The sequence below is a fragment of the Physeter macrocephalus genome, chromosome 1, assembly GCF_002837175.3.
Source record: "Physeter macrocephalus isolate SW-GA chromosome 1, ASM283717v5, whole genome shotgun sequence".
In the NCBI taxonomy this organism is placed as follows: Eukaryota; Metazoa; Chordata; class Mammalia; order Artiodactyla; family Physeteridae; genus Physeter; species Physeter macrocephalus.
Genome location: NC_041214.2, coordinates 61,448,836 through 61,470,695, shown reverse-complemented (window position 1 = coordinate 61,470,695; position 21,860 = coordinate 61,448,836). Strand labels below are relative to the sequence as shown.

At 36.6% G+C, this 21,860-nt stretch overlaps 1 protein-coding gene and 1 long non-coding RNA gene across 3 annotated transcripts in view; one reads left to right on the top strand and one right to left on the bottom strand.

Annotated features, from left to right (window-relative positions):
- Positions 1-21,860, top strand: part of LOC112065037 (uncharacterized) — a 122,912-nt gene that overhangs the window by 80,684 nt on the left and 20,368 nt on the right. For both annotated transcript variants that reach the window (XR_003680247.2, XR_002891796.2), the window contains exon 2: positions 8,157-8,236. This is a non-coding gene — a long non-coding RNA (uncharacterized lncRNA). The remainder of the gene's footprint in view (positions 1-8,156; positions 8,237-21,860) is intronic.
- Positions 205-21,860, bottom strand: part of LOC102973584 (uncharacterized) — a 25,147-nt gene continuing 3,491 nt past the window's right edge. The window contains 7 exon segments of the mRNA XM_024124343.1: positions 205-250; positions 2,125-2,288; positions 2,290-2,323; positions 5,501-5,643; positions 8,103-8,218; positions 13,893-13,986; positions 17,124-17,268. Of these exon segments, the coding sequence (XP_023980111.1) occupies positions 205-250; positions 2,125-2,288; positions 2,290-2,323; positions 5,501-5,643; positions 8,103-8,218; positions 13,893-13,986; positions 17,124-17,268 (742 nt within the window).

Below are 21,860 nucleotides of genomic sequence, written 5' to 3'. Positions count from 1 at the left end.
AGCAAAGATTAAAAGCTAAGTCTTCTGGCTCCAATGTTCAGACTTAGCTGGCAGGAGCTCCGAGTCACTCTCTTTTTAAAAAGTCAAACTATGGTGAACTAAGATAACACTGACTTCTGAAGAATAGTAGAAGAGTTTGCCTGTGGGTGTCCCAGAAAGTGAGCTGCCCTCTACCTACTGGGACTTATACTATTAGCTCTATCGTTAAGTCCTTTCTCTTTTGAACTGTGCTGTCTTCTTATTGGAGGATCTGAAACAAAGGAGGAAGGGAAAGACAGTCACAATTCTAGGTGTCAGTGATCAAGAAAAGCTTATACTTAAATAATTCTGACCGTGATGTAAAGGGCCATTGAAAGTTTGGCCTAAATCCTTGACAGAGACAAAATGACAAAATGAATGACAGTGACAAAATGAATGCTGTTATAATCCTCTTGTGGAATTTTGGCTAGATAACTAAACCCAAATTTGCATGAACTTGGGACTTCAGCTTAGTTCCTTAGCAGGAGTGGATACTTAAATCCTTCCCTCATACTTTAAAATGACCATATCTTTCTATTTAAAGCCACCCTGCACTACCTCAGTCAATACAGCCTGGCTTTTTATAGCGTGAGTGTCAGTATATATCCACTTTCGACTCAATCTAACAGAGTGAATACTAGGAAAATGGAAAACCTCATTATATCCCTCATTCCCACATAATTCTATGCCACATCATGAATTCTGAAGACAGATTTATAGTGAGACATCAGGGCATATCAGATTTCAGATAATTAATCTAACACTACTGTTATAAAGAATTCTTTGAAGGGAGGCAAGTGACTGAGTTGGGACCAAGGTGTTTTCTAAAATCCCCCATATAAATTAACCAGACTGAAATATAATACTAATAAATTATCTCTATGACTAGAAGTGTGCTTTTTTATGAATAATGTTGAAAAGTCCAGCTAAACCTCCTCTGACTGTAGGAAATAGAATTTTAAACTTCAAAACATTATTATGGTTAAATATTAGTTCAATATTAAAGCAACTGTGTTGCTAGTTTTCACTTATGTAAAAGCAATTTGAGAATTTATTGTCACAGAATATGAAATTTTGCTTTCAGACTACATCAGAGGGAAGACAATAGCAGTAATGAGATTTATGTAGTACCAACAGAGATTAGAATTTTTACTTTGACAATTTTCATTGTTCATCACGGGCTGAAGAGTCAAATATTATACAGGCCTCTGGAATACAGTTGCTGTCTTGGGAAAATGGCAGTGTGAGAAAGGAAGGTAATGAGAACTGTCTTTTGTTGAAATTGGATGTGGAGGAAGGACTATAATCATAAACTAGAAATGGAGTCTAGAGATGATCTAAGCCTCTGTATGACAGATTCACACTGAGAGATGAGATGACTTGTGGTCATCTGGGGGCAAATATTGGTTCTAGAACTCAATGGCTTGTTCTTACCCTTTTAATTCCTGTAAGTACACTAATAGTGGTGCTGGGAATTAGCTGGAGATAAATAGGTGGGCATATTACTTGGTGCACACTCCAAGGTTGTTTAGATTCCATTATTATCATTAAGAATGTTCCCAGTAGTGACAAAGAAATAAAAATGGTTTATCCTTGGCAGGTTTTCCAGCTCTTTCCACCACTAGAGTAGATCAAATCAATTACTTTTTTGTATTCACTTAATTAATGGTGCCCTTGTGGCCCAAAGGGATGAAAACAAAGCCAGAGAATAAATAATTTAATAGATGGTCATATGGACCTTGATAGGAACCTATATTTAAAAATTTTTTTAAAGATATAGTATCTATTAAACATTATGAGAGAAAATGCATAGGATTTGAAAGTCTAAAATGAAACATCTTAGTGTATGTAAAGTTACATTACAGGAGGAGCCTAAAGTTTGTACAGCAGTCATAAATTAACTGAGAGAAGAGTGTATTAAAGATTAAACTCACACACACACACAAATCAGTTCAAAGTTCTTTAGGTGAGATTAGAAGCATGAAAAGTTCAACACATAGTAAATAAGATAAACACTTACTGAGCAAATTTAATCAGAGGGGAATAACTGTTAAAAGTGTAATATTCAATGAAGTACAAAAGGTGACAAGGCGTTCGGGGCCTCACCGTTTCCGGTAGTTTTGGTGAAACTCACAAGGGTTCCTCTTGAGCATAAGGGATTCCAATGGCGTGCACCGTAAACTGGAGAGCCCAGCCAGAGTCTCAATATGGTTTTCAGCCAAGGATAAATGCTGTATCTGAGGTATCTTTGGCAATTGTTTCAAAGATGTTGAGATGGTTTTTGTTCATATTTAAAACTCTGCAGCTGGATATAAAATATAAACATCTTGTCATTTGTCTCCTAAAGAGGATGGTAAACTACTAAATCTTGCAAAACACTAGCATGCCTCACCTAGACCATAGCCCCTCAAAGGTGTGACAGTGATATTTTCTACAAATGTGGTTGGGAAGAAAAGAGAAATATGTATATTAAAATATTAAGAGAAAATAAGCAGGATATATATAAGACTGTAAGCTTGTGTAGGGCAGGAATCTGGTTTTGTTTCCAGTGTATACACTCAGTACCTGGCATTGTATTTGGTCCATGGTGGATTCTCAATAAGTCCTGAATGAAAGAGTGAAGAGCTGCAGGTAATCTCAGCAGTATAAAAGTTCACCCAAAGAAACATAATAACTTCTGAAGAGTACTGCCCCTAAGTAGTGAGATTATAATTATTTTCCTTTCTTTCTACTTTCTGTAGTTAAATTCTATATTGAGAAATAGCATTTTAAATCAGGAAAAAAAAAAGGCCTTTTTATACCAAAGAAAACTAAAAGCTATCCTTAGGAAAAGAAATGTGCGTTAGGCATTTAGGTTGAATACATTTTCCTGACAGATAATGCTTCTTAATATTTTTGCCTTAAAACTGTAATTGTATAAAACCACGCAAGTGGAGACAATAATTCCAAATCTATCACTGACACCTTACCTAAAGGAAAAATTCCTTTATAAGCTGGGGTTTAATACCCTGAGACAGGGTACTTATTTATGAACCTCATACCCCACAAAGACATTTGGTAAATAATTATTGCTAATGGTAAATATGGTGCTAAACAGAGAAAGGACAGCCACAAAGCAGCATGAAAAACACAAATTCAGTTTGAACCCACCCAGATTTCATTGTAATTTTTCACATCCATTATTGTCATTTTTCTTGTTTTCTTCCACTCCCTCTCCATATGGATATTTTACAGTCTTTTAATCATATCTTTGATAACTTTAGGTTTCCACTCTTTCCTAGGTTATACATAATCTTTATATTTTTATAAATTTATTTTTATTTTTGGCTGCGTTGGGTCTTCGTTGCTGCGTGCGGGCTTTCTCTAGTTGCGGCGAGCGGGGGCTACTCTTCATTGCGGTGCGTGGGCTTCTCATTGCGGTGGCTTCTCTTGTTGCAGAGCACGGGCTCTAGGCATGCAGGCTCAGTAGTTGTTGCTCACGGGTACTAGAGCACAGGCTCAGTATTAGTGGCACATGGGCTTAGTCGCTTCACGGTATGTGGGATCTTCCCGGACCAGGGCTCAAACCCATGTCCCCTGCATTAGCAGGCAGATTCTTAACCACTGTGCCACCAGGGAAGTTCCTATACATAATCTTTAGATGCACGTTAGTACTATTGCAATTTCTAATTGAAAACCCAGCCCAAGCAGATCCTGTCTCTCTGTCCTCCTTGAAATCTGTTGTTTTCTCATCTGCTAGTCATTCTCTCATTTTCAATGTATACCCTGCCACTTTGTCAGCCTCTCAGATTCACCCTACCACAGATCCTTAGTCAGTCGGATAATATTAGGGGAGACGAGTGGCAAACCAAGTGTGGTTTTTCACCTGGGGCAGAAGGGAAGGAGGCTATGAATATACATGCATCAATTTTCTTTTCTCCTGATACATTGATTTGACAGTTGTAAAGTTTGAATTGCAATTATATAATTTTATATGATACATCCTATTTCTAAAGAAAGGCCAAAAGAATACATCTAGAGAATACTAAAACTCGGTCAAGTCTTTTCTTCAGTCATTGGAGTTTCTCTCTCTCCTTTTTTATATGATAGCAAAGATTTGGAAGTTTACTGATCAGGATCAAGTCAAGTTCACATACTCCAAATTAATGGTCTTCTAGTTCAATGTTTCCAAAGTAGGCTATGTTACTGTTAAAATTCGTCGTTATTGTCCCTTTATTTAAATGTGTATTAGAAAAATATAACTAATGCATCACTATTTTATCCCTAGAAGAGAGTCTGGGGAAAAAAAAAAAAACCTGAACAAATTAACATCAAGTAACTGAATAAGTTAAGGTGGCAGTGATATTAAGATTCCTCTGAAATTTTTTATTTAGGTATTTTTAAATTTGTCATTTGAAAAGAACATAAGTAAAATCAAATGCTATCCAAGTCTGTCTAAAGTTGGGAAGGGGCTTTGAAAATGACCAAAGATACCCAGGGACCATTGCATATTCTGACACTTCCTCTGTCTGCCTGACTGTTTCCCTCTCCTGTGCAACTATGATGATCTGTTTGTTTTTTTTTTAACATCTTTATTGGAGTATAATTGCTTTACATTGCTGTGTTAGTTTCCGCTGTATAACAAAGTGAATCAGCTATACGTATACATATATCCCCATATCCCCTTCCTCTTGCGTCTCCCTCCCACCCTCCCTATCCCACCCCTGATGATCTCTTTTTGTTGCCCTATCTCAGCCCAGCTCAGAGATGTATCTTAACCTGCTCTGGGATTTACCCTTCCTTCTTGTGGCTGCTTGATTTCCTTCATCTCCTAATTCTCTTCTGAGAACCTCTGTCTGCCCCTCTGATGGCTACCAGAGCTCACTCCAGCTACCCATCTGCCTGGTGAAGCAAAGGGCAGCTCTCCACAGAGTTCTCAAGCAATCCTGAGCAAAGAGACAGATTATCTTTAACTTCAGGAGCTTAGGGTCCTTGGAATATCAAGGAGGCCACATAAATTTTAAAATTTTTAGTTTGTTTTTGTCACTGTTCTGATTGGCAACCCCTACCCCTCCATTAGAATGTGACCCTGAAGCCAAGACTCTTGTCAACTACCTGTAGAGTCTTTCCCCACAAGTGTTCAGAGAATATGACAAAAAATCACTAACTTAGAATGATAATGTATATATAATGTAATTGTATTTCCAGTTGACAATGCAAGGAACACAGCAGGCTTTTCTGCCAATATGTCCTATGATTACAAATTACTCCCTTAAAAATTGATAATAACAGTATTAATTTGAAAAAGAATAGATTTTTCCCTCTAAAGTGTGACATTTTGATTTATAAATTTCCCTTTTTGCCTTGCCCAGGCATCACTTAGCACTCTCACTAAGACCTGACTACATGAGAGGAGCCACAATATGAACAGACAATGGTCACGTACCCATATAGCAAAGACTTCACTTTAACTTAGTAACTGGACATGCTAGGGAGCAGATACCTTGGCAATCTTGCGGCACTTAAATCCACCAGTGAATTATCCACTAACCCGAGGGTTTCAACTCGAATTAGTCTTCTAAGAATCCTGTTAAAATTTGCAACTTGATAAGGATGCCCCAAATCCTGAAATGAAAGGTTCAAATTCTGAAGGAAAAACAAAAAGAAAAAGCAAGTGCTTTATCAACTTTTAAAAAGTTATTAATTTAAGATGTGTTGCATATTTAAACCAGCAGTTTTTACTATTTTGTTTTTTGGTCTTCTAAAATATTCACACATCCAAACACACAATTATTGCAGAGCTTCTCAGGGTAGGGAGGGAAGGTGAAGATCCTGACTGGATCCTGATTAGAATTACAAACAACGTTGGTGTGGAGGGAGTGTCAGGGAGAGAGGGAAAGCCCCTCAAACAGATTCTGAAACTTCTAGGGGTAAAACTTCTAGGGGTAAATTACTTCTAGGGGTAAAAAGTAGAGGAGGTAAAGCTCTGTTTAGCTTTAAATGATTAGTTATCTTTAGCCTCCTTGGAAATACTCAGAAATCACATTTATATACATTTGAGCGTAAGATACCATCATTCAAAAGATGGAAAATATGATTTTATTTAAAAATAACCTGGGGGCTTCCCTGGTGGCGCAGTGGTTGAGAGTCTGCCTGCCGATGCCGGGGACACGGGTTCGTGCCCCGGTCTGGGAGGATCCCACATGCCGCGGAGTGGCTGGGCCCGTGAGCTATGGCCGCTGAGCCTGCGCGTCCGGAGCCTGTGCTCCGCAACGGGAGAGGCCACAACAGTGAGAGGCCCATGTACTGCAAAAAAAAAAAAAAAAACAAAAAAACCCTGGGATACATACATAAAGATGACTTGGCATATTTCAGAGATAGTGGGTATTTTATTTTTACTTTTAACATCAGTCAACTTTGATCTCAAGGAAATTAAAACCACTCTCAGTGGTAGCACTGCTCTTGTAAACTCTATTGCTAAAAGTCAACTTAACTTTCTGTTTCCAAAATTTTACCATCAATTTCTGTGAATAGAAATTATTGCATAAAATGACATTTTTTTTTAATTTGAAGCAAAATAATTTACTATTTTAGGGAAATATGGATATCTCTTGTCTAAAAAGATAAGGTCTTGATATTTTTAGACATTAAACATTATAAAATTTGTTACTTTAAATTTTATTTTCCCAAAGTATAAAAGGTCTTAATTTAAAATAAAACCAAAGAAATATTAAGATATTATATTTATCATTTCTACATTAAATATCACCTTCTCAAATAGGATTTTTTGACCACTATTTCCCAATAAGGTTTTCTGTGATAGTTTAAAGTTTATTTAGCCATTCTCTGACAGTATAGTTATCTAAAGGCCAGTTAAACTTTCTATGATAGTTTATTAGCAAGGTTCCATTGGCCTTTACAATATATCCATGGTTTAAATGACATCTATAAAGAACGAATGCATGTATACACTGCAATGATTACCTCGAAAAAGAATCCTGGGAGTGGAGGTCAAAGTTTTAAGTGTATTGTTTAAATTTTTCAAATAAATAAATAGGAGCATTGTTTAAATTTTGAAAGAGTAGAATGTATCCATCCATTATATAAGAATAATTAAAATTAATTTTAGAAAGAAAACACTGTACTGGGAAACAATATTCTATTTTCCTGTCTTCTGCTAATAAGCTGTGTGACCTTGGGCAAATCATTTCTCTTTCTAAACTTTCCTTTCCTTTTTGAAAGGAAGGAGTTTGGACCAGACCCTACCTGAAGCTCCTTCCCACACCCTAATTCTATAATTCTACAACATACAAGATCAATCTGTGAAAGAAAAGAGGCAACAGGAGATCCCAATAAGTCTCATTTTGGGAAGATTTCCTAAAATCCTCACATACAATTTGATCACTTTGAAGAAAAAATATTGACATCTTACTCTGCTATAAAGAAGTTGATTTATTCTTTTATTGCTACCAATGGCTTAGTCTTCCCAGTTAAATCTTCAGTCCTCTGCTTAAACATGACTTGCTCCAATTGGAATTACAAGCTTGAGTGATCAGCCCCATAGATTGGTAGTGGTCGGGCTAACTACAGGGACTGTTTCAATGCCAGTGGCTCAGCCAGCTGAGTCATTTTCAGCACCAAGAAACCACAGCTCATATCCTTCACTGGTGAAAGTTTGATTTGTTCCAGGATAGCTCTGTTCAGACCCAACTGGCTGCCCTAAATCTTCAAAACTTTTGGCTTACTGCATTGTTCAAAGGATTCCAGATTGCATCATAAATTCATTGATAAGGATTATTGTTCAATATTTGACTTTTTTAAAATCAAAAACAACCAATTTCATTCTCAATTTTTTTAAACTTTTTCCAAAGTTCAGCAATATCAAGATAAAATAAAGATTAGAAAATAAGTAGCAAGTCTTGATGAAGAGAAGGGATGGAAAAAGAGATGGAGAGACCAAACACCACTATTTTCAGAGAAAGTTCTAAAGATGTGCTTAAAGTTTTGATGTTTATGCTGGCAAATACCCTTAAAAAAAAAAGTGTCGTAATTTAATCAATGAGGGAAATAGGCTTTTTTTTCTTCTTCTGTTTTTATGTTCTCACTGTGCAGTCCTCCCAGTTTTCTTGCAGCCATGTGTCCCATTTGTTTTTTTCAAGGACTCTTTTCCGTGGAGACAAGGTACACTCCTGTCTGAAGAACAACTCTTCCGCAGAGGGTCCTGAGCAGAAATCACAAGGTGAGATCTTGGAAGTAGGTTTAGGAAGACAGGATTGACAGCCTCACTGGATGCTTGGCCGGTTGTTTTAATCTTCCACTAGATATTTGGATTGAGGGAGACAGGATTGGACTCTTATGCCCACGTAGTGTGAGCAGTAACAAATGTATTTATGCGACTTAACACACTCCTGCTTGCCTGCCTAACTGGGCTGGGGAAGAGATGGGGACAGAAAAGATGCCAGGACTTGACCACTTTGTACACTTTCTAATTGTTGAAAGTCATTTTTCCTGAAATTTGCTGAATAACTTTCCTCTCATGTCTTCCAAACAAAATAAAGTGAAACCTCTGATTTGAGAACGCTAAATCAGATGTGCAGGTATGACAAGAGTAAATTAATCATGAGATGATTGTTAAATATTTAAGCCACCCAGTTCCTTTGTTTCTCTTCCTGCTGCAGGAAGCCTTGTGGCATTTCTGATGGGCTGACTTCCTAGGCCCTCCCATCATACGATGAGTTATACAAGAGAGAGGAAATAGCAAACAAATCAGCAAGTTTATTCTTTTCCATCTGTTTTACTTTTTTTAAGTTTACAGTAGAGTGAATACAGTTCTCAGAAAAGAAATAGGGTTGCAGATTATTTTAATTTAAATTGTTCACAAGTTTGCTATCTATGGTCTAGGTTTCCACAGAGGATCAAATGTCAGCTTTAGCTTAAATTCTCACCTATAGATTTCTTTTTAAATGCAATTTAGCACATTGCTAGGAAAAATGTCCTGGCTAAAATATATAATATCTGTATTCTTTATTAGACTCTTTAATTCTGGGCAAATATTTTGAGGTTCAGAGATAATTTGATGATTTTCTAGAGTGATTAAAGGGGAGGAATGACCTCTATTAACTGTTTGGAAAAGTCAACATGTAGAGTTAACTTTTAATCTTACATAAATTACTTCTAGCCCAGGCAAGTGAGAAAAATCATCAGTATAATGGTTTTAATTTTCATATAATTTTCTCTTTAGGGATCATGAAGTCACTCCTGACTTTCTCTCTCTTTTGTCTCTCAATTCAATTAGCCATCTAGTCCTACCAGTTTTCCCCTTGAGAACCTATCCCTTCTCTTTCAATGTCCAGACCCTCATATCTTCCTACCTGAACCGTAACTACTTTCTCTTGAATCTCCTGGTTTGCAATCTTCTCTCCTTCAACATAAATGACACAAATGGCCATCCAGCTCTCGTAAAACACAGCTTTTACCATAGGACTGACATATTCAAAATATTTCAGATTTCTTATTGCTTACCAAATAAAGATGAAAAAGCCTAGTTCATCAAGCAAGGTTTTCTACAATCTTATCCCAATCTCCATTTCCAAACTCATTTCCTACTATTTTCCAACCTTATTGTGTTTCAAATCGGGTTTGCACATAACTTCCAGGGTTAGGGAAAGGATATCTTGTTTCCAGTCTGGAGTTAAGTAGCAGGTAATTGTGTGACTCCAGATGATTAATTTTAATTTTCTGAGCCTCAGTTTTCCACGTTTGCAAAAATATGGGGAAGACTAGCATCAAGGGCCCATCAAGGGCTGAATATGGTGAGAAATTATGTTTGAAGTTGATAATGTTTTATAAAAAATACTGATTTCTAATACTTTTACACCAACATAGGCTTCTTATTGCCATAGACCCCTACACTCTTATCATGCTACCCCAGGCAAACTTCATTCAGCCCTGATGCCAGCCAAGCCCCTGACAGCAATCCTAAACTAAATGATTTCAATTCCCTTCCAACTCTAATATATTGTATTTCTTGAGTCAGACCTGGCACCATTTGTATCCCTTCCCCCCCCCCACTCCATTTTTCTGGAATGCATGATTCCCCTAATTTCAAAGGTGAAAAGAGCACAGTAAAGATATTGAAGGTATCAGGAACAAACTTTGCTTTTGTGGCAAGTTCATCTGGACTGTGATGGGAACCATTTGTATCCCTTCCCCCCGCACTCCATTTTTCTGGAATGCATGATTCCCCTAATTTCAAAGGTGAAAAGAGCACAGTAAAGATATTGAAGGTATCAGGAACAAACTTTGCTTTTGTGGCAAGTTCATCTGGACTGTGATGGGAGATAATGAGTCCGTTTGTGAAGGATTTATGGAAGGCGATAAGAGCAACAGTCAAATATTCCATTATTGAGAAAAACATCAGTTTTTTCATCAGACACAGGTGGAAGCCAAGAATCTAACCTGTCCTTTTAGACATTTCTCTCATAACAAACTGTAATGTTGCCACCCAGGGAATCACTTACTCCTGAAGGTGGTAGTATCCCAATCACTTTACAAATAAAATATCCTTGTGCTAGGAAATGATCTTGTTCATTGATTAGGATGATTGGAGTTAAAAGTTATAGAACTGGAAAAACTGGAACCATCACCTAATTGACTGGGGAGACCTCAGGATTTATTGTTTTTAATACCCCCCGGAAATTTGGTGGCTTTCTTTGTGCAATAGATGCCCCAGAGTTATTAAACTCTGCCCTGTATTGTTTGTTTGAGTTCTATCTATCTTCTGCTCTTTCAATTATTTCTTTTTAAAGCAGCTTTCAAAGATTTCTTTGAAGTCAGAAGCCAAAGGTCTCTTCCACTGTGAGGAGTTCTATTAAATTGGATTCTTTTTTTTAAACTCAGACCTGGTTGATAATTGAAGATATATCTTAGCAGTTGAGAACTAAAGTCTGGAACATCTGGCAGCCCAGGGATGTTGGCTTTCACCTGCCATCTCTGAGCTTGTTCTTTGTCCCCTCACTGGATTTGTAACTCCTAACAGCAGTGACTGAATTAACTTGCTGGGGGATTTTCAAACAGAAAGAATCTATTCTCTTAAAGAATTCTGCCAACAGTTTGCTCTTTTGCTTCGTTTAATTGGGAGGAGATAAGTCCGTCTCTATCTGGCAATCAAAGCCTTGGGAAATTGCTGTTTATCACACACCAGCTAACCTTTCTTTTCTTAGGGACTCTTGCTGGATGTACAATTTGAGCAACTGAGATCAACTGAAGTAGTCTTATGGGTGTTTCAGGATCTAATCTAGAAAGAGGGTCATTCTTATCAGAATGCTTCTGAAGTGCACTTGTTCTCCATCTCACACACACAAAAAAAATAAGCAAAAAAACCAAACACTTCAACAAAATTTAGGGCAACAAACAAAGGACATCTATTTTCTTCACGGTTTGAGGTGATGGCATTTTCCACTGTTTTGCATCCCCTAGATCATGCTCCATTCTTTTTACCTCTTGCGAGAGAATGGGTGTTGTTAATGATTTGTAGAAGCAAAATGTGCCTTATCTCTGCAGAGCAATGATAGCCTCTGCGTAAATGGCCAGCATGGTCATCATGAAGGCTCGGTTTGCTGAGTGACGACCTCAGGGCATGACTTGGCTGCTTAAATCAGGGAAGGAGGGAGACCACAGGACTCTTATACATGCTCATTTTCAGTTTACTCCTAGATTTTATTCTTCTGTCATCTCTTCCAGTTTCTTCAGTTCTACAGTTCTCTCTAAACCTCAACTCTCCACCTGTCCTCCAAAGACAATTTCTTTTTGCCTCATTGTGCTTGCCAAGATTATCAACCACTCCCCTCACACACACTTACACAGACACACACACACACGTGCACGCGTGAGCATAAATGCCAACACCCTTACTTTCTCAAGTTTTCACTTCCTATTCAAATTTCTCCCTTTCCTGCCTCTCCCCAAGCCCCCTAAACCAGTGTTTCCCATAGCATGGCCCTCAGATCATCTGCAACAGAATTGCCTGTGATAATTTTAACAAGTGCAGATTCCAGGGCCCCACTCCAGACTAACTATATCAGATTATTTGGGCGTGCTGCCTGGGAATCTGTGTTTTCCACACACTTCCAGGTAATTTGTCCGTACACTGACGTTTAAGAGCCAATTAAACCCTGCCTTCGTTAGCCCCTGATGTAACCCTTTCTCTTTCTTTTGCTGATGAACTCTATACCTGTGACACACATGGCCTCCACGGCCTCTGGTGTCCTTCCTTCCTAATTCCCCATAATTTCTTTTTTATTACTTATTTATTTATTCACTAAAAAAATTTTTTTACAGTAGGCCCCTGTATCTATTTTTAAAATAGAAGTGTGTACATGTCACTAATTCCCCATAATTTCTTGCTCTTTGAAAAATATTCTAAGCTCTCCAAAGGGAAGTTCTGATTTACCTCTAATAGTACTATTTTATAATATTTTATTATTATAAAATAAATTAATATAATATAAATCATTATAATATAAAATAATGTTTTCTTATATAAGCCAGTGCTTAGCTGCAAATAGATATGGCAGAGTTAAAACATAAGAAAGAAAATGATGTTATTTTAATCACCCTTTGTCAATTGAATTTGAGTGAAAGAAGAAAGACATTGATGGGTAAAGTAATGCAATGGAGTGGGGAAATGGGCAGATGAGTATATCTAAAGCAACTTTTCTTAAATCAATATTACAATTGTACGATAGACAATGTATCTGCAAGTCTGCAAATACAGATCTAAGGTAGCCAAGATACTTGATGTTTTGTAAAGAATACTCACTGCAGCAGGAATTATGTCTAATATTATTTCATCAGCTTATGGGGGATGCAAAAGAGACGAGAAACGCACACTCTCTGTCCTTACACAACTTATCTATTGAAGCTACTTATAGAAATCAAACATTATGTAAATTGGGGCTGCAGATAAAAAATTTTTCATACTGTCACGCCAGTACACTTGTAAAATCTGATAGGATGAAAAAGGAATAGTAAAACATTGGTTATTTTACCAAATTTAGAATGCTTAGTGAACATACTAATGAGACTGCCTGGTTTATTTAGATTTTTTTTTTTTTTTTGCGGTACGCGGGCCTCTCACTGCCGTGGCCTCTCCCGTTGCGGAGCACAGGCTCCGGACGCACAGGCTCAGCGGCCATGGCTCACGGGCCCAGCCGCTCTGCGGCATGTGGGATCTTCCCGGAACGGGGCACGAACCCGCGTCCCGCGCATCAGCAGGCGGACCCTCAACCACTGCGCCACCAGGGAAGCCCTATTTAGATTATTTTTTACGCTTTTTAAAAAACTGATGTAGGATTAATCAGCTTAAAGTCATCCACTGAAGTGACAGTGTTATTCATGACCATGAAATTCCAACAAAGATCATTGGTTAAGTAAAGTTAATAATATCCTTATGATGGAAAGATCTGCTACTTTTAAAAAACTTGTTTGGGGTAATGTTTAATAACATGGCTGAAAGAAAGGCTCCCAATATAAAGTGAAAAAACTCAAGAAACACAATTGTTCACATAATTTTGTAAAGAATATATACATGCTTTTCAAAAAAAGACTAACTGGAAATAAAGGTCACAGTGACTATTTCTGGATAATTGAATTACAGGTTCTTCTTTCTCTATTTTCCAATATTTAATACTGAACATTTATTATTTATATTATCAGCTATAAGAATATACTTTTAAAGGTGGCTTCACTATATTAACAACTCTATGGTCTTGAAATGGGAAATTTTTCTACCTCCAAGTAATACAGGTTTTTAATCCCCAAGTAATGTCTTGTGATCCTCAAAAAACATCCACTAGAAGCATGTACGCAAAGACCACACGCTTCTGTTCCTTTACCTTCTCTTACTCTTGGGCAACGCAGTTGACTTCCTTGGATGTCATTTCGTTCTACCTTGTGCCAAGTAAGGTACTTAAAAGAATCTGATGGAAGCTTTAAAATAAGAGAGAAGAGAAATATCATCTGGCAATATATAGTTCACTTAACTTTTATGGGTGCAAGTAATACGAACCCATCCCAAACATTCAGCCAAATTGAACTCCAATTACCTAATGGTGTGCTCATAAACGTTATCTTAGTCCAATCTAAATTATGTATTATTCAACTTTGCATCTCCAACACCTGCAACTGATTTATGTTTGATGACAAATGACAGCAGAAAGAAATATATTACCCATTCATGAATCCACTTTACACCACCTCTGATAAACTGTCCTTTAATATTTATTGACTAGCTCATAAAGAATCTCATTCCATTTTAGAAGAGTTGTAATTGTTAATGGCTTTTCATTATATGGACCCCAAGTAATCCCTCTAAGTTAGTCCAGTTGTACAAGTTCTGCCTTTTGAGGCTACACAGAAGAATCCCTCCACATGTGACTACTATTTTAAGTGTGTGGTAATAGTTGTCATCTTCTTTGTCATTTAGTTATTACTCACAGATCATGGTTTACAAATTATTAAATATCCAGGGAAAACGTTCTCCTTGGGAAGAGTTCCATTTTATTGACATTGCTCTTAAAATGTGTAGCCAGTATTAAATGAAATATTTCAGGTCTAGTCATCTTCCTTTTCTGGACAGTATATTACTGACCAGAATATGTGCCAAGATCACATCTAGGGCAATTTTATGTTGTTTACTATTACTGAGGTTGTAATCAATCAAAATTCCTGTATTTTACATAGCTTATGGTAGTTTCAAGGTTAACACAAACAAAAAGGCATATTACTCAGAAAGGAATATTATGTTAAATACATACGCCATAGATTCATTCTTCTGTTAGCCAGTGTTATGCACATATATAAATGAACCCGGAATATTTGATTTGAAGAAATGTCATTACAATATTTGGAACAACTGCATTCATTTCACAGAGCAGCATTTTGCATAGTTCATGCTTTGCTTGAGCTGTACATTTATGTGACTAATACTAACATGAAAAACATTTCCACCATTAAATAAGCTTATGAGGCTCTGGATTAAACCGAACTAAGCATTTCTCTTACTACAGGACTTCTCTGAGCCTTTAGTATCTTAGCATATATTGTGAGTCTGTACTACAAAGTGTTCCCCTGGACTTTTAAACCATAGAACCTTTTATTCTTAGAGCAGCACATGGGACTAGTGCATCCTGTAAAGCAGAATTTGGGAGAAGCTACCTCAAAATAAATTGGGAAGAGGTGGCTTTTTAATAATCAGTTAGCTTTGATCTTTTATTTCATTACTTCATCACTGAATGACCTTAGTTGTTCCATAAATATTTCAATATCTTCATTTTAAAAATAACAAAAGCTCTCTCCCTTATTAAGAGCAACATTAAAAAATGAATTAATTCTTGAGCAATTCTTTGAGATAATTTGAGGATTGGCTAACATACTTTCAAGGAATTCACTCACTCTTCAGAACTATAGTTTAAAAAAACAAGAAGCACAAATACATTTCAGATTATTGAAAAATGTAGTCTCTGGCCCATTCTTGGTTGTTCAGTTGACATGTTTATGGAAGGTTCTTTCCCAACCTGTTATGTGCTTTTGGAATTTTTTGCTTGCTCCTATCATAGAATAAAAATTTCTTAGAAGTTAAATTTCCTGTAGTTGCCACACCCCATTTATCTTTTGGTGCTCTTTCATGAGACTCTTGCTGGGAAACAAAGAATCTAAGCTAAAGCTGTATTTGAGAATAAAGTTTCCATTTTTCAATTGACATCTAATTTTGTACAAAAACGTGTCTTTTTTATTTATTTTATTTATCTTATTTTATTTTTAAAATTGCATCCATCCTTTAATATTCATTGCAAATGCTGCCTCCTCCATTTTTAAAATTTATTTATTTTATTTATTTTTTTTTGGCTGCGCTGGGTCTTTGTTGCTGCGCGCGGGCTTTCTCTAGTTGCGGTGAGCTGGGGCTAGTCTTCGTTGCGGTGCGTGGGCTTCTCATTGCGATGGCTTCTCTTGTTGCGGAGCACGGGCTCTAGGCACACGGGCTTCAGTAGTTGTGGCATGCAGGCTAAGTAGTTGTGGTGCACGGGCTTAGTTGCTCCGAGGTATGTGGGATCTTCCCGGACCAGAGCTCGAACCCGTGTCCCCTGCATTGGCAGGCAGATTCTTAACCACTGCACCACCAGTCCCTGTCTGTTTTTGAAAGGAGTTATGAGGTTGATTTTGGGATTTCTGACATTGTAGGAAAATGAGCCTTTGCATTTCTATGTTTATATCTACGTAAGGCTGTCAGTGTGTTGCAGTTCTGCGACCGTTGTTTCTTCTTAAAGGAATAGTGAATATTTGTGTCTTACCCTGTTCTTTTTTCTTTTTTAATTCTGATGGACCAATTGATTAATCCATTCGTTCAATAAATATTTTTTAATATTTTGAATTTCAATCCATTCATTTATTCAAAAATATATATTGTACCCTTGCTATGTGTCAGACACTCTGTCAGACACTGAGGATACGAAGTTAAATAAAATATGGCGTTTGTGCTTGAAAAACTCATTTTCTGTAATTTGGGAGGCAGACATATAAATAACTCATTTTGATCCAGTGGGATGAGTGGAACAATTTTGAATGAAGGAAAGGAGAAAAAGCCTGGATGATTCCACTTAGATGTGTTAGAGAAAAGTCTTGGAAGTGGTGAGTTTAGGAGGAGAAAATTTTATCTTGGGGCCAAAGGACATTCCAGAAAGAAAGGAGATAAATCTTAGGCTAGGGACAGAATTTGAACTCAGTGGGGGAAAGGAAGGGACGCCATTTTTGTTTCTCTGGTCATTATCTTTTCTACTCATCTTGGTCTCTTTTGTCTTCCTTCCTCCACCTCAGATTCTTTCCCTTGCCTCTTTGATTTGGGACTGAGAGTACCAACCTTTTATTTTCCCCCCAATTACAAGGATAGGTTTAATACACTTATTAAAAGTTTATACACTTATTAAAATACACTTATTTAATAAGTATATAAAGTTTATACACTTATTAAAAGTGTATTATAATTATACACTTATTAAAAAGTGTTAAATCCAAGGTAAAACACATTTTTAAACTTATCATTAGGTAAAGGGCTAATCAAAAATATTTACCAGGGATGATATTCCAGAATCCGAACGTGAATAAAAAGTTCTGTTCCTCAAGAGAGCCAAGCCATCGTGTGACTCACTCAGATCGGAGGTGTAGGATGAATTAGATGGATGAATCTCCTGACTGCTTGTGTTTTGACCTGAAGAGCTGAATGAAAGAAATGCTTAAAGTCTTTAAATGTAAATACCTTTGTATAAAACAACAATAACAACAAATTATAAACACCAACTTTTCCAATTAGAGGAGAGATAAATGACACCCTAGGAATTCTGTCATAGTCCTATGCACATTTTTTTATGGCTAACAGTCACTTAAGACAAATTCTCTCCCAAGGTAAGGGTGTCTACATAGATTGCAGATCTTAGAAAAGTAAATCTAATGGTACACACGAATACATGCTTATAGGACATGAACGAGAAAGTTAGCCCTAATTTTGGAATATCATTCCTAATAGAGCTATCATTGCAGATTTGGCACAAACAAGCCTTAAACTCCATACTGGTTTTTCCATTGATCTGGACCTTCCATTTTCCCTGAAATTTCCCCCAAACCTCTTATATTTCCTCAAATTGGTGGCAAACATATTAAAAATTCAGGTTCTTTAATCAATTTTACTCACTTTGAAATAATACTCAAACATTTCACTTAACAACAGTCCAGTTCTCTCTGTATTCCCATTGTTATGCCACTGGGATATAAAATGTCTTTTTCGCTCTCATATATTTGTTATTCACTGTTATTCTTGCACTTTTCCCTTTCTCCTTAGCAATGGTTATATGTTTCTCTTTCTGTAATTGGTGCTATATATTATTTTAAGCCAATTAAAAAATATCTAAATATGCTTTTTCATGTTAACTAAAACTAGAAATCGTATCTATTTCTGACCTCTTTTTACTCTTCGGGGATCATTTTTCAGGCTCTAAGAATCTTAAGAGACAGAATTCTATATTTATGACACAGTTATTATGTAGCTCTATAGCAACTTTACTTACAAGAAACTGACACTTCTTGTATATTGAAGTTGCCTTCATGAAGTACATGTAGAAATGTTTTTCATTTTTCATTCATTAACTGATGTGCTATAGTAGAAGAGCATAGCCATTACATCATTTCAAAAAATAGCACTAGTGTGCCATTAAGAAAATAAAACTGTGTCCTGTTATCAAGGAGAAAATTATTCCTCCATCTGCTACTAAATAACAAATCAAAGACTTGGTCTCAATTATGTGAAAAAGTCAGAAAATATATGCCTTTCAGTTCTTTTCCACTTGAGCAGTTCTTTAATAATTTGGATATTGTTTCTTGACATTACCAAGAAATACATTACCATAGCAACAAATTAACAAACATTAGAAGAACAACATTACATTGTGCAAAATTTATTATTCCTGAGGCAGGTAAATCCTACTATCTATGACCAGAGTTTTGGCCAACAATCAGGGAGAAAAAAATGGGGCAAAATGGAACAGTATTTCAGGGGATGAACAGAGGATAAAAGTTGAACTGACTTTTTTGGTTCGCTTGTCTTTATGAAAATATGCTAGCCATTTTCTGCCAAAATGAAATCAGGAAAATAAGGGTAATGAACATGACTGAATCTTTCTTCAGTGACTGGTGTTCTGTGATTCTAAACTTCAGTGGTGGTTACACAGTGATGAGAGGCTGACTCGTAAGTGTGAGAAATGGTCTTATTTTGCTTAAAGCAGAGAACAGGGGAAAAATAAGTTCACATAACCAAAATATCTGATGAGAGAGATCCGGCTGATTGGGTTTTCAGTACACTTTTCTTGTGTAGAGCTGCAAGACCAAGCCCAACAGCTTCAAGGTAAAATCACGTTTACAAGTAACTGAAAATTATCTCATCATCTTAGTTTACATTAGCTGATTTGAGAGTTTAACTTAAAGTACTTGCGCCATTACCCTGACTACTACTAGACATTTATGAATAATAGAAGGTAATTAAAACTTCAGTAACACAAGTACATATACAAATAACATCCCCACTATTTCTTTTTCTCTCCTTTTTTTGTTTTTTTTTTTTTTCTGCCAGAATGGAATGAATTGAATTTGGTGTAGAGTTTCAGCTAAGGACAGATGATCTGAGAAGATTCTAACCAGTAGATGACTAGTCTGGCTGTCTTTCAGTGTGATATCTTTTTGTGGGTCCCAAAGACTGGATTCCTTCTCTCACATTCATATACGCTTCCTGGGCGCCACACCAGAGGGCAGTGGTGAAGGGCAGTATGCTGGAATCTTGCAGTAAAACCTTTGGGACATTCTGAAAATCTTCTTTGTTCCATTACTTCTATCTTAAATTCCATACGGAAGTTTTCTTTGGTCTGCTTTTTGGGGAGAAATATCAGCAAAGAAATATAATTTCTGATCCTTTAGTTTAAAAAAAAGAAAAGGTAGATCATCCTCAAACTTCTACTCCATCTGCTTTAATGCACACATCACTGATGTCAAAACTGCAAGACCTGTAAGTCTTCGGAATCTACAAACAGCTACTGCTGTGACCTCGGGTCACTTAGCACCTCTGGTGATTCCTTACCTTTAATATTCAGAAGATGATGTGGACTCTGCCTGAGTGAAAAGGTTTTCTGTTTTGTTTTGCAACATTATTGCCATGATGACAACTATTACTAATATAATAATTTTACAGTTAACATTTCTTGAGCACTTGCTATGTGCTAGGCATTGTACTAAGAACTTTACGTAGATTAACTCATTTAATCATTACAGTCACCAAACAAAGTGGGTAACATTATTATTTTGATTTTAGAGATGAGGAAACTGAGGCCCAGAGAGGTGGCATAACTTGCCTAAGTCACACAAGTAAATGACCAAGTGTTCTTAATTACTAGTGTTCAAATAAGATTCAGATAAGCTACTGTGATTCTTTAAATAACTGTAAATCTGTATCATTTATTAGGGTGCAGTTGTTAGTAAGGAAAATCATTAATATTGATTTTTCTTATTCTGATTGCTCCACTTAACAACGGATAAATAATTTACTAGTTAATAGAACATGTAAATCTTAGCAGTGACTATTTACTGAAAACAAAAGGTAAGCCTTTAGTAGTAGAACCTATGAGAACACCATTCCAGATAACATCAAGCTGTTTTTAAAGCCCTCTCCTATTGCCCCTCCCCAAAAGAAAATAAAGCTAGACTTGCAGTTTAGTTGGTATATTGGTTTACTCATTTTTAATCTTTCTGCCTGCAGTGAACAAACAGTTATCATAAATTAAAACTCTAAATCCTTATGAAAGAGAAATTAATTTTATTAATGCTGTAGTATAAAGCTGCCACAGAGGAGGTGCCATGGCTAAAACTGTACATTTGTCAGGAGTAACTTATAGTGTCTTTAAATTAGGTGGTATTATCTGAATTGGCCATCTATTCTTGGTTTTAAAAAGTGTAGAATGGCCAACAAGAAGGAATCGGGTGAGCTGAAACTGCAGGATGAAAAACAATAATAATATTATCTATTAATTCATGAGCCCCTTTCATTGGAAGATTGCAACGTCCTTTACAATCAGGAATTTGTAAGCCTCACAAATTGCCGCCTGCGACAGGGTGCTATCTGTTTAATTAAAATGTCAAGTTGGTGATTATGTAGCTTTGTAAGGAGAGTGAAGGAGAAAGTGGCAGATGGCCTAGTTTCTGAGGTGAAGCCGAGCTCTTGAGGTGAGGGAGGCTGTACTGGACACACACCAACAAGAAGGCCAGAGGGCACCTTACAGACACCCAGCATTGTCTAAATTGCATTGCCTGTGACTCCATTTCTAAATGTTCCATTTACATTCAGTACTGCATCATGAGAGCTTTGTATTTCGAAAGGAAGAAAAAGCTCAATCGTATTTTTCAGTTAGCAAAGGACACCCCCAAAATCCTCAAATGCTCTCTTTCTTCTACCAAAATATTGAGCTAGGTTCTCAAATCTAGTGGAATCTTGCTAAACCCAGGCACTTCTTAGGTTACTGGCTAGAGGAAAATTACCACAGACTCTAGAGCATTAAATTTGGGTGAAAGGAGATATCAATCCAGCCTCTTTGATTTTTTTGACCATTCTTCTTATCTTTTAAAATCCAGAATCCCTGTCCTCTCTATGTCTATATTTAAATGTATTCATTTGTAAAACGGGTGATGATTTTACTATCTGCATGCTAGATATGGTGATGAGATAATATAAAGTACTGGGAAAGGAAGTTTCATGAAATCAAGAAGTAATTTGGTATCATAATGTGTTAGTTTCTGGAATGGCAAATTTGGTATACCAAGTTATTACATTCAAATTTGGGATGGCTGTAAATTAATTTCTCAGAACTAAACCCATAAATTGAGTAAATAATCATATAGCAATGAACTGTTCTAAAAAACTGTGTGTTTTACAGATATCCCTCAAATTTTGGTACCCAAGGCCCAGGATTGTAACAGATATATCTGAAATTATTTAGATTGTTGATTCTAAAAACATAGCACAACTAATTGTAATTTTGAAAAATATACAACTAAAATTATCATTTCTCTATTTCTATCTGAATGGGTCAGGTTTTAATCTTATGAGACTTTGTATTCTTATGAATTTTGCTTTTCCCTGTTGTTCCAACCCCATGTGCATTCTTTTTTTTAAATTTTTTATTATTATTTTTTTTTTGCGGTATGCGGGCCTCTCACTGTTGTGGCCTCTCCCGTTGCGGAGCACAGGCTCCGGACGCGCAGGCTCAGCGGCCATG